At 38.8% G+C, this 17,077-nt stretch overlaps 1 protein-coding gene across 1 annotated transcript; it reads right to left on the bottom strand.

The window, feature by feature from the left end:
• Positions 1-2,540: 2,540 nt before the first annotated feature.
• On the bottom strand, positions 2,541-16,318 carry ddx56 (DEAD (Asp-Glu-Ala-Asp) box helicase 56). The gene is made up of 14 exons (XM_062434484.1): positions 16,248-16,318; positions 14,529-14,690; positions 11,312-11,466; positions 11,047-11,217; positions 9,858-9,948; positions 9,453-9,694; positions 8,591-8,743; positions 7,475-7,588; positions 5,445-5,539; positions 4,933-5,006; positions 4,685-4,774; positions 3,497-3,602; positions 3,289-3,395; positions 2,541-2,939 (listed from the first exon to the last, which is right to left on the bottom strand). Exons 1-14 carry the CDS (start codon positions 16,302-16,304, stop codon positions 2,856-2,858), a joined length of 1,701 nt encoding a protein of 566 aa, XP_062290468.1. The 5' UTR covers positions 16,305-16,318; the 3' UTR covers positions 2,541-2,855.
• Between the last annotated feature and the right edge of the window lie 759 nt (positions 16,319-17,077).

The following is a 17,077-nucleotide window of genomic DNA, read 5'->3' as shown; positions in this document are numbered from 1 at the left end:
ACCTAGCTGAGCTTAAGTTGTGCTCTGCGCATCCGTAGGTCAAAGGGCGTGTCTGCCAGGGCTCAACTAACTTTGGCGTGCTCGCCATGTACATACGAGTGGCTCTCACGCCCACATACTTCATCCAATCAGCTTCAAACTTGTTGGACATGATGATGGCTCCGCCCTGAACGTCCCGATATATTAACTTCCCACGTAACTCATAGCGCCCCCCGGTGGTAACAGGAAGTGAACTTAAATTCATGAAAAATACATAGTTGACCCCATCAACTTCATTCCACTTCTAAAACATGCAGAACCAGTTGGTGAAGCTACATTATGAACACTGTGAAGCTACGAGTAATGGCGTCCGTGTGGCGGCGTGGCTACCATCAATTCCTCGCCATGAAAATACGTTTGGCTTTTTGATGGCTTTATTGAACTCGTATCATCATGAAAATTGGTACACAGGTCCAGGGTGGAGACCTCTTCCATCTGATAGGGGTGTCGCTCATGTCGCCCCCTAGTGGAAACAGGAAGTGCAATTTTTTGCATCAACATTGTCCGATATCCACGAAACTTCACATGTGTGATGAGGGACTGACCCTGAACACACCTGCATGCATCCCATTACTGCCCCCTGGTGGATGAACCATCAACCTCTCATAACTCCTTCATGCTTTGTCCAATTCACTCCAAACTTCACATGACTGATGAGTGGCCTCCCTGAACACACCAGACCATATGTGTAACTACCTGTGACTGCCCCCTACTGGATGAACGAAACATTGCATTTTTGGCCTCCTTCCAGGTTTTTTCTCACTTTCTGCTTCACGCCACAGCCCCGCCATGCCTCAGGCCCCGCGGTGGCATGGGTGAGCGAGGGCCCGCCATCGCCGCTTGCGGCTTTAATTTTTCTTCTGTTTCTGTCCACTGTTTGAGGTGAACTAAAAATATTAACTTTAAAGATCCCCTCCAGACAGACATGTTTTAAGAGAGACTGTTACTAAGGACTATTGTTATTGATATTCATCTGACATTCATTTTCTCAGTTAATCATTTGGTCTTTTACATTTTTGGAAATTGTGGGAAAATGACTGACAAGTTGACGTGTTTACATGTCTTTTTGTGTCCTATCAAAGATATTCAGTTTATAATCATATATGGCAATTACTGTTTTGTTGACTTCCGTTTTGAAGTCTGGATTTTGGCGGTTTAAAGTCGGCATCTTTGATGTTTTTGGAGCCAGAAGAGAGAAGTGAACATATTTGGTGAGATGGTGGCGTTGACTCCAGGGCTAATTGCTAGCCTGGTTAGCACTGTGCATTCACATCATATGGTAAAACCATTAAAACAAAATGTACTTACCGAAAAAAGTCCACCCGACTCTTTAGGGCAGGGGTCTCAAACATGCGGCCCACGGGCCAGAAACGGCCCGTCGAGGAGTCCAATCCGGCCCACTTTGCTTTCCTTCCATCTGTCCTTTCTTTCTTTCTTTCATCTTTCCGTCCCGTCTTCTCTTCCTTCCATCCATCTGTCCTTCATTTATTCATTCCTTCCTTCCATCTTTTTAATGATCCAACCCACATAAGATCATATTGGTCTGTTTGTGGCCCTTGAATAAAGATGAGTTTGACCCTCCTGTTTTAGGTTGTCTTTCAGTTCAACCAAACGCTTAATAATACCTTTTAGATGACCAATATGTAACAATTAACTCTCATGAACTAAAAACGTACTTTAAAATAACAACAGCTACACCTGTGCTCTGTTAACCTGAGGTGACGCCATAGTTATGTTACCTTATCAACGTTGTCGCCATGGTAATAACTTGTCAATCACGACGAAAGCATACCTCGCTTTATCGTCTGTTTTACTCTAAATGGGACAATAATTTAGAAAATGAACACCATACCGTTTTACAAAAGACTTGAAACTCGCGATTGAGATCATAAAGTCATCAGGAAAGTGTTTACTGAGGTAATAAATCAAGTGAGAAGTATGCTCACTCCCTCATAGACTTCCATACATTCAGGCTTCTTCTTGCTACCAGTCGCCCCCTGCTGGCTATTTAGAAGGAATGCAGGTTTTATTTACACATTAGCTTCACTTTTCAGACCCAGAACTATATAGAAGCATACTCACCTGTGTGATCCTCACCTTTCCTCTGGTGTCATCACGTCAACATTATAGTGTTTGTGTTTGGTCAAAGCCACACAGTCTACAAAATGAATGATATTTCCATCAGCCTCAGCTTATGTATTTGCAAACACAGAATGAAACAAAATAGTTTCTCATCAGCTCTTGTCAGTGCATTAAAAAAAAGTTGGCTAATAAATAGGTAGCCTACTAAGAATGATCATATCTAAAATAAAAACTGAACAAATATTCCAGACACACAATTAGCAGTTGTGCTAATATAACTATTAAAAACACAACAGTTTAGCAGCAGCTCAGAGAAAGTATGTTAACATTATACCTGCTACACATCAACATGTTGGCATTGCTACTGTAAACATGGCCCACTAGTACAATAAAACAAATACTCGGTGTTTGTGAAGAAATCATTTTATTTTAATAAACATTTTCAAAGTTTCCAGAACAGAAGAAACAGATAATAAAGACACTTAATTCCTCTTATAATTATTTTGAATTTGAAAAATCCGGGTTCAAACTGATGTTTCTTGCGTTTTCCTCTTGTTTCAAAGTCCTCATTAGTCACAGTTCATAATCCATTTTTTCGTTGGCCCGTACAGCTTCAACAGCTCACATTACCCTTCCGTTCAAACTGTATAGATTATATTGTAAAGCCAACAGAGCTCCAGGCAGGTGAAAGTCTCTGCACAAGTGTGATGTACAGTCGTGTGCAGCAGCTGCAACTACAACTGGCCGGTTTTGCCTTTTCTGTTTCTTCCTCCGGTGTAACGGAAACTCTTCAGTGGGTTCTTCCCCTGAATGTTCTTCTGCAAATAGACAGAACAAATTATTTGAACTAACATCTAATGTGTCAAATCCTTTATTCATACTTTACATTTTCATATAAATACATTACTGTATTTGTTTTTAAATGGACTTTACACTTTATTTTTATTGATTAACACACATAAAAACCAGGACAAAACTGAAGAAACTCATATGTAAGGACACATTGCAAAATAATTTTAAAAAAGGTACTTTATAGATATGTTGATGTGTAGCAACTGCAACTGCTTGAAAGAAAACAGGTTAATCAATTGAGTATTTTCTCAATATATCCTGTAAAAGGTGCCTGACACAGTTTCCCAGAGTTTCACATATTTTTCTGAGGCTTACCTTGAAACTCGGCTTAACAACTCCTCCTTCTGATTTCAGCTTGTCTTTCCTCTTTTTCCTCCTCCTGCTTAACAGAGGATTCACCGTCCCCTTCAGTGTCTCAGGAACTGGATAAAATCAGTGAAAGTGATAAATATAAATAACTTATGTAAATGTACCCGTAATTTAATGCTGATGTTAGAAAGGTGTGTGTGTGTGTGTCTCTTACTGAGGTACTCGGGAACGTTCTTCAGGTGAGGTTTGACGACGGCAGGATGGAGATCTTTGTCGTGTCTGAGCAGCTGCAGATCTCTGGGGTTATCCTCAAAATATGTCTAAAAGACAGCAGAAACATTCAATCAGACACTTCCACCTCCATTTATATCATGAACTGTATATGGACAACATGTCCTCGCTTCCTGCCGCTATGCAAAAGTGAAGCCACGATATCTTATTTCTGGGAGTGGCCATCTTGCTTGTGTGACATAAATTGGAGCCAGAGTCTGTGCAGTTGAGCGAAGGGAGCTCAGCCGTCTGGCCGTTTAACAGGGGATTGAGAGCGGCTGCTACAGTCAATCATGATGTCACAACCCCTTTTTGATAGCTCCAAACAACTAATTAAAAATACATTCATCAGGAAATTGAGCAACTGGGCAAACATCAGTGTAATAGGAACAACCTAAAATGACAAACAATCTTTGAGAGGAAATTATTTGATGTGTATTTAAATTTTTTAGTTGGGCTCATGTCGCATCTGCTAAAGGCCCATTTATGCTCAACGTTAAATACGGATACGGACGGAGCCTTCTGTCCGTGCTCTGCATTCACTTCATCCGTATTTCTGCACGTTACCATAAAGCTTACGGATACGGGCCAAACGGAGCAGTACCACCGGAAACCATGGGTGGCAGTGTTGCTGTCACTACTCGATACGTAGCACGAATGACGTATCGAGTTGTTATTTCTTCTTCACGAAGAAGAAATAACAAATGGCGGAACTTTTTGAGGAAAGGTTGTGCGAGCTGGTTAGAAACTTAAAATATATCGTGTTTGTCTTTTATGCAAGAGGTACATTATCAATATCTCCTCCACAGTCGCCATGTTTGTTTTTGAGTTTGTTGTCGTCATAAACGTTTGACTCTGCGCTGCCCCCTGGTGGATGTATTGGTTAACATCCATGCCAACGTAAAGGACGCATGGAAGTCTGTGAGCAGTGACGGTAACATCGTTTGAAAAGGACATACATTTTCGTACGTACGTTGAGCATAAATGGGTTTTAACATGTAGGAGGTGAGACTTATGACCTATACTGGAGCCAGCCACCAGGGGGCGATCCAGATGTTTTGAGGAGCTGTCATGACATCCATCTTTATAAACAGTCAGAGATCATCTGTGCAGAGCAGTGAGGGTCAGTCACCTTGAGTTTCTCTGAGTTTAGCAGCTCCTGTTTGATTTCCTTCAGTCTGGCCTCCCTCACCGACTGTTTGGTAACTGAACGCATCGCATCCTACGTGCAAAGAAAACAAAGACTCACCATCAAAACTATTGATCATCCACACATTTACAGTATTTAGCAGCATTAAAATGAAGATTATGTGTTACTTACTACTTAAATATATAAAGATAAACATCTTTATAGTCTTTGTCTGTGAGGACTTTACTTACCCTGCACCTGTACCTGAAACCTTCAATCTCCTCCATCTTAAACTCGTAAGGTTTCAGAGCAGAAACAGCATTTTCTAAAAGACAAACAAAATGTAAATGAGATGAATTCTTATTAATAACAAATTGAAAGAAGATTATTTCCAGGAATGTGGTGACTAGAGCTGCAACAATTACTCGATTAGTTGCCAACATTTTTTTAAGATTAAAGCCCAAAATCTCTGATTCTAGCCTCTCAAATACAAATAACTTCAGGTTTCTTTAATCTTCTATGCTTGTAACCTGAATATCGTTGAGTTGTGGACAAAATATTAATGAAATGAAAATAATAGTTCCAGCACTAGTCGTGACTTTAAATGTGGTTATGACTTGATGTGATTTAAAATGAAAGAAAAAAAACCTATTGTACATCTAACTATAGTATAACGGTGTACTTTTTGTGTGTAAAATGACCCATATTTGCATCTAAGCCTCCTGTGAATGACTGAAGCTGCATTGAAAACAGTCCTCATTACCTCCTGTGAGCGCCTCCTCCACCTCCGACAGCAGATCGAGCTCAGTGTGAGAGATAAAGGACAGAGCAGTGCCGGGGTTGTCTGCTCTCGCCGTCCTACACATCCAAAGCAAAGACAAATTGATTATCGGGATTTGATTAACCTTCGTGTCGTCCTCCCGGGTAAAATTGACCCCGTCTGTTTTGACTGTTCCTTCTTTCCTCCCTTCCTTCCTTCCTTCCGTCTGTCCTTCCTCCCTCCATCTTTCTTTCTTTCCTTCCTTCCCTTCTTCCTTTCTTTCCTTCCTTCCTTCCTCCCTCCCTCCCTCCCTCCTACCTACCTACCTTCCTTTTTTCCTCCCTTCCTTCCTTCCTCCCTCCCTCCCTCCTTCTTTCCAGGGATTAAAGCAAAAAAAAATCTTCTGACTGAAATTTTTTTCCCGACCAAGTCATAAACTGTTCACCATCTACCTTGTCACAGAAACCCTTTTACAGTCGCTTCCTAGGATTTAAGGTAAAACAAGGTGGAAACAGCTGAGAAAACAAGATTATATTTGATCCACTAACCATTGCTGTTCTTTTCTAAATTAAATGAAAAAACTTACAGGCAATAATAAGCCATACTCTGTATAACCACAGTGGGGGTCGGAGGTATAAATGTTCAGAAATGGTTTGTATTTCATTTAAGCACCTTATCGGCTTCAGAAATTAGTTATTAACATTATAAAAACTCAAACGGTCCATCAGACCGTTTCAGTGACAAAGGATTTTTATATTTTATTTATGTTTATTGCTCTCTTGCCTTGATGACAACATCTAGTCTCAGAATATGAGAAAACGGGTCATTTTTTCGTTGGTTTGCCAGTGATTTTATCTTTTATTATTCTAAAAATGAAAAGAAAATCAAACCATTTTTAAATTTCTGTTCATCACTTTTTGACCAGGAAAAAGAAAAATAATATTTCAATTTAACATTTTGTGTTTTAAAACTCGTTTTTTGGGTGGATTAAATTAAATTACTCTTCTTCTTTTTTTTACTCTGGTAGATTTTATTGCACTTTCAGTAACGTAGGGAGTGTAGCTGTCTCCTCCAGTTTCCACCTGGTTCACTGTCTGTGTGAGCAGCACACACACTGGGGACTCAGCTCCACCAGGTGAAACAGAGATTATCATCATAGTCATGAAGAAGATCTCTATTAAGACTTTGCTTTCTTACATTGAACCAACCAAAACCAGCATAATGTCGCTGTTGTGTATATTAAAACAGCACGCAGGTGTTTGAGGCTGAGTTTGCAGGGTTGAGTGGAGGTGTGTGGGGACGCTAACAGCTAACACAACAGCGTCCTACAGCCGCTACCTCTGTAGCCGCTTATTGGTGGAGCAACTCTGTCCCTCATTCAGTGTCCGGACCTTTTATACAGAACAGTGAGGAGGAATAAAGTAGTAGTATTCCTGCTGTGAACAGACTCTCAAAGGAGAGCAGCTTGATGACAGCTAACATCAGCAGAGGCTAATGTTAGCTGCTCCTCCGTCTCGGGGGAGGAGCAGCAGACACACACACAGCGGTGGAGAATTGTGACAACTTAACTCAGTCATTTAGATGCAGTAATGATCTGTTTGCTTTCAACATCATTTTAACAATTTATTGATATTTGCAAACTGACTCGCGGGCTGCCCATGCCTGCTCCGTGTTTGTTGTGATGATAATGTAGGGTATCACGTATTAACATACCTTTGTAATTGTCATTGGATCTGCATTGATCTCATATATGACCTTTCGGCAGTCAAACTGACGGAAATCCGTCATAGCGACGGAGAACTTTAATCCCTGTCTTTCCTTCCTTCCTTCCCTCCTTCCTCCCTCCCTCCTTCCTTCTTTCTTCCCTCCCTCCATTCATTCATTTCCTCCCTCCCTCCCTTCCCTCCTTCTTCCTCCCTCCCTTCCTTCCTTCACTCGAGGACAACAGGAGGGTTATTATCAGAGTTAAATTACAAGTTACGCAGCTTGACGTAACACCAGCATTCACAAACATCTACCGGAGCAGCTCTTACCGTCCAACTCGATGAATGTAAGACTCGAAAGTTGTGGGGAAATCAAAGTTGATGACGTTGGCAACGTTTTGGAAGTCCACACCTCTGGAGACGCCGTACTCTTTATCCTTCCCCCTTTAAAAAAAAAACAAACATTATTATGCCACCAAAGAACCAGAAACGCTCTTCAGAAAACAGTTTCTTTCATCACTTCACTATCAAATAAAATAATCTCTATGTGTCTGTTGTGATATGTGAGTAATGGTAGAACATTTGTATTATTTAAAGTTTGAGCACCAATGTTAAAGGTATAAGCTGCAGGTTTCATTGAATTCTTTAAATTAAATTAAAAATCTGTGTTTATTTAATCTTAAAATGTATTAAAAAGCAGCAGCTCAGAGTCCACTGTGAGTTAAAGAAAGACGATGTATAGCCTAATGATATTGTTAATCAGCCTATTTTGCCAGTTTTTGATAATCTGGACGTTTTTCTGACCTCTTGTGTTGATCTTTTTATCTTGTGACTGTTTTGTTTTTTTGTATATACAACACTAAACTCACTGCACAAATCTAACCACCAGTCATCTGAGCTGCACTTACAGTTTCGGACTAACAGCATTGTCACTTTTTTGTCACTACAAATTCAATTTTTGATGTTTTTCTTTAGATCAAATTTTCTCTTTTCATTCACGGCTTTACTGCATGTTGCTTATTATCTCTTGGCTGTAAGTTGCTGCTAAGATGCATGAATGAATGAATGAATGAATGAATGAATGAAGTATCTCTCTCCATCTATCTATCTATCTATCTATCTATGCATTTTTGTAATCTATCCACCAATTCAATGAACACAAAACAGATTCACTAGAAACAGAAACACATAGAAACTTGCTGCAACACTCTCTCAGCTGTAATCTCTAATTCAAAATAACACCTGATGTTGTAAAAGTTTAGTCCCTGAATATAAAAAGATCCTGATTTTTTTTCTAATGTAATTCCCAAACTAAAATATTGTCTTATATTCAGGTAATTACAGTAAAATGCCAAATTGGAGAGGTGTGTAGAGACTGACAAACATTAGATTTACCCACATAAAGAAAGTGTCTTCTTTGCTAAATAGATCAAATCTTTCACTCACTTTCCTCCTTTCTCGCCCGTCTTCTTTTTCTTCTTCCCTTTTCCCGCGGTCGTCGGAGTCGGAGGAGCGGCGGTCGGGTCGGCCAAACTCTGCTCGTCTGTGGCGATGATGTAGTCGTAAAAGCCCTGATTGAACTGTGTGATGATGTGACACCTGCAGTACGAGGAAGATGAATAACAACATGAAAAAAATAACAAAAAACACTGAGTTCTATGATTGTAGTTATTATATTTACACTGTGTGGGACGAGCAGAGGGACAAATGACTCGTTTTTAATTATTGGATATTAGGAGTTCTGTATTACTGAATACAGTTAATATAATTTACAATTTAGAGAAATTAGTGGCATAATTATATTTATCATTCTGACTCCCATCACCTCACTTCTAGTCTGCTCTCTCCTCTCCTCACGTCCTCTCTTCCCCATTCCCTCTCCTCCTCTCCCCTAATCGCTCTTCTCTTCCACCCACTCCCCTCCTCCCTCTCCTTTTCCCCATCTCCTCCCCTCTTCTCCTCATCTCCTCTTCCTCTCTCCCCCTCTTCACTCGTCCTTCTCCTCCCCTCATCTCTCCCCTCTCCCCTCTCTTGTCTTCCTCCCACTCCTCCTTTTTTCTTTTCCTCTTCCTCTCTCCCCCTCCCTCTTGTCCTTCCACTCCCCTGCCATCTCCTCTTCTCTCTTGTCTTCCTCCCACTCCCTCTTTTCTTTTCTTTTCTTTTCTTTTCCTCTCCCCTCCCCACTCCCTCTCCTCTCTCCCTCTCTTTTCCTTTCCTCTCCTCTCCCCTCCCCACTCCCTCTCTTCTCTTCTCCTCTCCCCACTGCCTCTCCTCTCCTCTCCCCAATCCCTCCTCTCCTCCTCCTCACCTGGAGTGAACAGGCAGCTCAGAGTTGAGCACACATGCAGGGATACTGAACTGCTCCAGGAACAGTTTCAGTCTGTAACATCTGTCCACGGCTCCCACGAACACGAGCGTCTTCCCCTGAACCAGCCGCAGCTTCAGCAGCGTGTAGATGAGCAGAAACTTGTCCTCCTCTTCACATTTGATGCTGTACTGCTGCAGCTGGTTGCTGTCGGGCAGCTGGGAGCCCTGCAGCTTCAGGATCACCTGAGACACACACACACATCCAGGGATTAAGTTAAACCTAAAAGCTGTGGATTTAATTTTAACGTGTTACTGCAGCTTCTACAATCATCACGGTTTATGTTTCTAACACACAGACGACATCATCAGGACTGTTAATGTGAAGTAAACGTGAAAATGAGTTTACAGGGTTGTGCAGCAGCAGCTCCTTTAAGGCCTGAACGTCCTCGGTGAGAGTAGCCGACATCAAGAACGACTGGTAGATTTTAGGCAAATGGCTGTTAAAACACAGAAAAACAGGTTAATTAAACACTGATGATGTTTAAGATAATTAAAAGTTATTTGTAATAAATATATATATGTGTGTATGGTTCTAAGTACGAAATGGGACTACAAATCTATACTATACTCAAAAGATGCGGAAGTGTTTTGTTTTCTAGTGATCGATCTACTGCTGCAAGTTATAAAAAGACAGCCTGCTTTTCTTCACAGTAGAAGAAATCATAATGTTTTAATCTAAATGAAAAGGTGACATTCATCAGTCTGAAACAAGCGATTTACAGCACATGGATGGTTCAAAACTTACATTCTTTAGAGGTAAAATTAATCATCACTACTTTCACCGAGTGTTTTATTAAAATATATAGCATCTGTTGTCTTACACGGTCAATTTTGACCCAGGAGGATAAAAATTGCATGATTGACGGGAAGACAATGGGAGGCTTAAAGAGTTTAGTGAATCTGGCTTAAAGCTAATCTTAAGAGAAAAAAGTGAGACAGATAGGAGAAGAATAAAAAGAATGTGTTCTTGCACATTTATTGTCATTTTAGTCTCACTCTTCTCATCAGCTTCGTTTCTGACAGCTGTTTTCTACAAACATCCTCTGATGAACCTGCTGTTCGTTACATGCTCAGCACCGAACAGTTAGAGGCTAGCTGGTGAACGCACTGCAGCATTTAAGAAGCTAAAGTCATAGAAGACAAAAACTGCTCTAAAAGATAAATGCTGCTCATTAATTAAAAAAGACAATGTATCCTCTGCTGGAAGTGTAAACAGACAACTGTTCGTTTACCTGTTACAAGCCACATTAATTATAATATTTAAGTTATTCTGCCCTCTAGTGGCTACAATTTTACATTCTTATGCAAATTACAGTCCTGCAAAAACTCTTGAATTGCTTGTTGCATCTTTTTAAAGACCAACTTGCAGCTGTGGAAATACATCTCAAAAACATCTAAACATCCAAAAACTCTGGATCTTCTCTACTCATATGCTTAAAACCTCCTGAAATATTTGGGGTGAGTAATTAAAAACACCTACAGTAAATAAAATAACTTCTTCAAACACTCTACCAACAATGTCTACGTGCTCTCACCACAACAGGTTCTTCAGATCTGCCTCGAAGCCAAAAGAGAACAGCAGGTCGGCCTCGTCCACCACTAGCGTCTCCAGGGACGAATGCAGGATCAGGTTCTGGGCGTTGAGGTGAGCAAGCACACGAGACGGCGTCCCAACGACCACGTCAGGCTTCTCCATTAAGATCGGCCTGTTCAAACACAACGTACAGCATCCACTCTGGTTATATTTCACACATTCAGACACTTTGATACTGATGTACTGGAGCCTCTTGGCGGTCTAACCTCTGAGCCGACAGGTCAGCTTTGCTGGAGATGTCGGCCACTCGGACATCTCTCAAGCAGTAAGCTGTCAGCTGTCGGATCATGGTCTGGACCTGCTGACCCAACTCTTTGGTTGGAACCAGGATCAGAGCTCTCACATCCTGCTCCCGAACAGTCTGAAGACACCAAAACACGAAAAAGAGAGAGATTGAGAGGATTTATATAGCATGATATTCTATTTATAATGTGGTGTGTTTCTTCACTGGTGCAGCTGATTCAGACAGGATCTATATAGAGGGTTTCTGCAGGTTTGAACAAGTTAAATTTAAGACTTTAAGACCATTATGAATTAAATTTAAGACCTACACGAAGTACAAAAAAATAAGGAAAATCGCAGTCTCAGAATTACTTTCAAAGTAACAAAATATCTGATGTGATCTTGTGTGTGACATCAGTGCTTTCACACCAAGTATGCATCATTTGAGGGACTTCTTGCAGAGATGATGCACACTGCGATTCAAATTGATGGTTTGGTATTGGTTTTAACCAACCACTGAATCCTGATTGTTGAAACTTAGATCCTTCAGAAAGAACTACAACACACAGATCTAACTGTGAATCCCACCAATGCATTTCTCCAACAAACAAAAAAAGGCGATGAAGGAAGCGATAAATAAACGTACATATTTAAGACCTAGTATGCAACATATGGACGTATTTAAGACTTTTTAAGGCCTAAAATTGAGATGATCAAATTTTAGACTTTTTAAGACCCAGCAGAAACCCTGTATATAGAGGGGAAGAAACCTACTTTTTGTCAATTCTGCTCTTTTTCAGGTCTTTGTAAGTTTTTTGTCTGTTTGATGAGTCTGATAGTCTGTTACTCCTCGTCCACACTGGAAACAGCAGCAGCACTCGTTTTTTATTTCAGTGCCCACGTTAACAGATTACACTGCCCTCAATTTATATGATATTACTTCAAACCGGGATTCCTGCTTGTTGTTTTATTTGCTTCCAGACGGAAGCTGTTGTTATTTTCTTTATTAAATTTAGTTTGGAGGTTTTATTGTGTGTTTGGTTCATTTGAGGAACTTGGTTTTGTCTAGAGGGATTTTCGTCACTTGGAGCAGTGACAGCGGGGGTGTAACTGGTGGATATATATTCAATATAATTTTTTTAAAAGCCCTCCTGTGCATGTGTATGAGTGTACTGTAAATGACGAAGCATCACTTTTTTATTTTCTCTTGTTTACTGAACGTCTGCACATGAAAACGAACACAGCATTGCATCGTTTGCATCCTTACTACCATTGTTTTCTTCTGTTACTATTTCCTACTGTGAGTAGAAATAAACATGACTGCCACCTTGTGGAAATAATGAGCAATCACTCCTTTAAACCATCAAACAAACAAATTAACTATTAACTATTAAATTATATGTGTATGCTTTTAACTGTAACAATACTTAAATGCGTTCCTGTATCCATGAACTAAAGATACAACAAGCCCAGATACACGTCGGTCAGAACTAGGCGGGGATGCCAACGCGGAAGTAACTTAAAACTGCATTCTATCAAAAGGCCACCAGGGGGCGACCGTTTTGGTGTCAAAAGGACTTCCGTCTCTATACAAGTCAATGGAGAATTCACCAACTTCTCACTTCATTTCTAACCTCAGTAAACGTTTTCAAAATGTGTTTATGGTCTCAATCGCTAGTTTAAAGCCTTCTTCAATGCAGTATGATGTTCATTTGTGAAATTTTGGCCTCCCTGATTTTATATTTGACGATAAAGCAGGGTATGCATTAGGGCGTGGCTACGTCGTGTTTGACAGGTTGATTGGTTCACAGGTTCAGGAGGGGCCTCATGCTCCTCCTGATGCCCATATAAGTAGAATCTGTGTTTTTATTTTTTCCGGCATACACCTGAAATTTTCAAGATGGCGCTGCTCAGATCTGATACTATTGGCTTCCGAGCAGCAGTCCACAAACCAATGGGTGACGTCTCGGATGTTACGTCCATTTCTTATATACAGTCTATGGTCAGAATGAAAGCTGCTTTCACCTCATATATTGTTTTATTTTTCCACGACTGACCACACACTGCTTTATCTTATTCTATCTTTACTAAATTTATAATGAAATGATATGAAACTTTGTATTATTAATGACCACTATCAAAGTCAAACTGTGGAAAGACAGCCTTATTTGTTTTGTTAATAATTGATTAATTTCTTTGCAATCCTGACTCTCGTTATTATGTTTGGCCCTGTTTGTTGTGAGCTGATTGAGAGGGTCGAAACGAGGATGAAGAGGACAAACGTCACCACACAGAGAGGGAAACCAGCTGTGAATCATTAAATCAGCTTTGTTTCATAAGATCTGTTTTTACTTTCGGGAAATCAACTGATAATTTGAATCCTGTTCTTGTCACAGTGTTGTGGTCTTTGTAAAGTTTCACAGATGGACTCAAGCTGCTCTAACAGGAGACTTATTAGAGATTTACTTATTGTTAAATCTGCTGCAGAGTTTTAATATTTCAGTTCAGACTATAACACAGTTTCTGTTGTCACTATACCGCTGATCACAGACTGATTAATGTGTACTGAACACAAAATTAGTGAGTTTATAACCGTATTGTCCCATGTTATGATATAATATATTTTAAGAGCTGCAACTAGTGAGTATTTCCTTTATCAGTTTCTTTTTTTATTTTCTTGATTTCTCAATTAATCACTTCATCTATAAATGTATAAAACATGTTAAAATGCCTTTTTATAATTTCCCAAAGTGAAAGCTGAAGTATTTAAGTGTCTTTTTTTTGTCTGACCAACACTTAAAAACTCAAAAACATTCAGTTTAACATCAGGTTTGACACCAAAAAGATAAAAGCAATACAATTTTTGGCATTTTTTGCTTAAAAAGAAAAAATCACTAAACCGATTATTTAATTATCCAAATAGCTGCAGATTCATTTTCTGTTAATTGAATTATTGTTGGCGGCTGTATATGATTTATTTATGGATCACAGACACAAATCAAATCAAAATCCACCAGACAGACATGTTAAAGTTAATCCAAATCCACAAACACTTCACCATAATTCCAAATAATAATAATAATACTAATAATAATGATAATGAACTCTAACTGACCCAACACCGGCTCAATCTGATGGCTAAAGACAGTCAAAATGCTCTATATTAAACCTCCTTTAATTCTCCTCCTGTGTGTCTCTCACCTGTTTGGAGTTCAGGATTCTCTGTATAACAGGAACGGCGTACGCTGCCGTCTTTCCGGATCCGGTCCGAGCTCGAGCCAGCAGGTCTTTCCCCTCCAGAGCCAACGGGATCGCCTTCTCCTGGATCAGAGTCGGCTGGGACCAACCCAGATCTGCCACCGCCTGACGGACCAAGACGAGCAAAGAAGATGGTTAAACTAACGAAAGCAGCTTCACTCTGATGTAAAGACGTTACTCAAATCGGTCTAAAATAAAACTGAGGAATTTTACACTTTTTACTGCACTACATTTATCTGACAGCTCAGTTACTTTGCAGATTTAAAAGATGATTTTATTTATTTATTCTTAATTTATTTAGAGATCTGCTTTTTCTGTTTTCTACGAATCAGCGCTGCCACATTTTTTTATTTAATATAAGACGATAAAAACAAAAACATGAAAGATTCAAGGACAAGAATACTTTTTACAGGCTTAGTATCTGTTTATTTATATAGTAAATGTATGCGTAGTAAATTATAATTTTGAGTCACTTTTAAGATAAAATGTCCAAATTCTCTTTTTCCAGCTTCTTAAATGGGAATATTTCCTGGTTTATTTAGTCTCTCTGTGCAAGTTAACTGAATATCTTTGGGTTGTGGACAAAAAAACAACAACAAAAAGATAGATTTTGGGAAACAGTGATTGATATTTTCACTATTTTCTGGACCGAGCACAAATAAAGTGATCAAGAAAATTGCATTTTTTGCATAATGAGTACTATTACTTTTAATACGTTAAGTCAACTTTGCAACTAATACTTATGTACTTTTACTGGAGTTGCAAGTAACTGTTATTTTTATTTTCAATTTATCTGCTGATTATTTTCATGATTTGTTTAGTTGCTTAAATGTTATTCTGTCTTATACCAGCATTCATGTGTCCATATGAGCAGTGAAAGAGGTTTTCCTCTCTGTAATCTTTCCTCCTCTTCATACTGACTATTAAAATATCTCCTTCAAATGTGCTTTCAATGTAAAGTGATGCATTTATAAAAGTAGATGATCAGCTTCTATTGAGCTTCAGCAGTCTGGGTTAGTCATATCAAGTGATATCTGACACATTTACAGTCTTTTTAGCATCAAATTCCCTCTTAGTGTTTCCCTGTTGAGCCGTGGTGGAAGTATAGTAACAAAAATACTTCGGTACTAAAAACACTGTAACGTTGAAACATAGAAGATGAAGATTTGACTCATTTGGACGCTGAAGCTTCATATGTTTATGAAGGAGGACTGTGGATTTAGTCCTCCATCACTTCCATTGTAAACATTATGAAGAGATCTTCTAATGGTCAGTATGAACAGGAGGAATGATTACAGCAAGAAAAAAAACACACTTAACGTTCATTTTTAGCTCCTGACTGTTGATTTAAGACACACTTAAAAAAACTGTGAACTCGTCCTTTAATGTTTCTATCATCATATCAAACTAGTGTCAGTTATTACAACTTCAAATGTTTATTTATGTCACCCTGACACTGAGATAAACTACATTATGTATATAAAACTTAGCTGTTTTTAACTGTAAATCTAATCTTCAGTAAACATTAAAACACATGCTGCTCCTGACCTCTTTTTATCATCTTCTTTTGTTTCTTCTTCAGTTTCTTTCTCTCAGCTGAAGCTTTGAACTCTTCTCTATCAGTTTATTACATGTTTAAATAAAGTGTTGGTTGTTTCTTACCTTTAACAGACGGTCATCTAATCCCATCTCATGGAACATCAGCCTGTCCGCAGCCATGTCTGCTCCTCGCGCTGCACTCCCCTCACACGTGCGTCGCGGGGATGTGACGTCACGAGCTGCCTTCACGCGCTGCCTCCTCGAGCTCTGGTGACTTCATTTTGTGATGAGGTTTTGTGTTTTACTTTGAAAGAATTTTGAGGTTGTTTTTTGAAAATGTTATTAAAACTTTACATGAGATCTTTATTTTGAAAACAGTGTTTTTTCCTGTTTTGTGTACATAAATTATATAATTGTTTGTAAGCATTGTTTAAGTCATTTTATTTTGTTAGATAACGTTCATATCCACAAAGCCCAAATATCAAAAATAACCCCATTATTTTGTGTTTCTGCAATATATAAAACATAAGAAAAGTACTTTTACTTTTATTTATTTACTTTTTTCTTTCTTTCAATTGAAATTATTATACCTTTTTTATTCATCTATATTTATGAACTGAAATAACTGGTTGTTTATATATTCTTTTGTTTATTCTATTGTATATTCTGTTCAACAAAGAATATATATATTAAATCAAGCTCTAGTAACAAACAACCGCGATATAAGAGATGTAGTATTATATTCATAATATAATAAACTCAGACTCAGACTTAAGGAAAATACTTTTGGAGTTTTTCTCTGTGTATTGGAAGAGAGCTTAAAAATATTGTATTCCTAACAAGGTTAAAAACCTCAATTTTATGATTTTTGATTATACATTCCCAAATTTAGCACAATTAATTGACTTATTTGTTTTGATTTATTTATTGATAGAAATTGTTGGCAGTTCAGT

This window comes from Scomber scombrus, chromosome 15 (assembly GCF_963691925.1).
Source record: "Scomber scombrus chromosome 15, fScoSco1.1, whole genome shotgun sequence".
NCBI lineage: Eukaryota > Metazoa > Chordata > Actinopteri > Scombriformes > Scombridae > Scomber > Scomber scombrus.
The sequence above is the reverse complement of the archived record's forward strand: the minus strand, read 5'-3'. Positions and strand labels throughout refer to the sequence as shown.

Excerpts from the sequence above, each read along its gene's own strand:
- ddx56 (XM_062434484.1), bottom strand. The coding sequence starts at position 16,304 with ATGGCTGCGGACAGGCTGATGTTCCATGAGATGGGATTAGATGACCGT. Across the intron at positions 7,589-8,590 it reads ACGGGCGAGAAAGGAGGAAA|GGGGAAGGATAAAGAGTACG; the intron begins GTGAGTGAAAGA and ends TTTTTTTTAAAG. Across the intron at positions 5,540-7,474 it reads TACATTCATCGAGTTGGACG|GACGGCGAGAGCAGACAACC; the intron begins GTAAGAGCTGCT and ends TTGGATGTGTAG.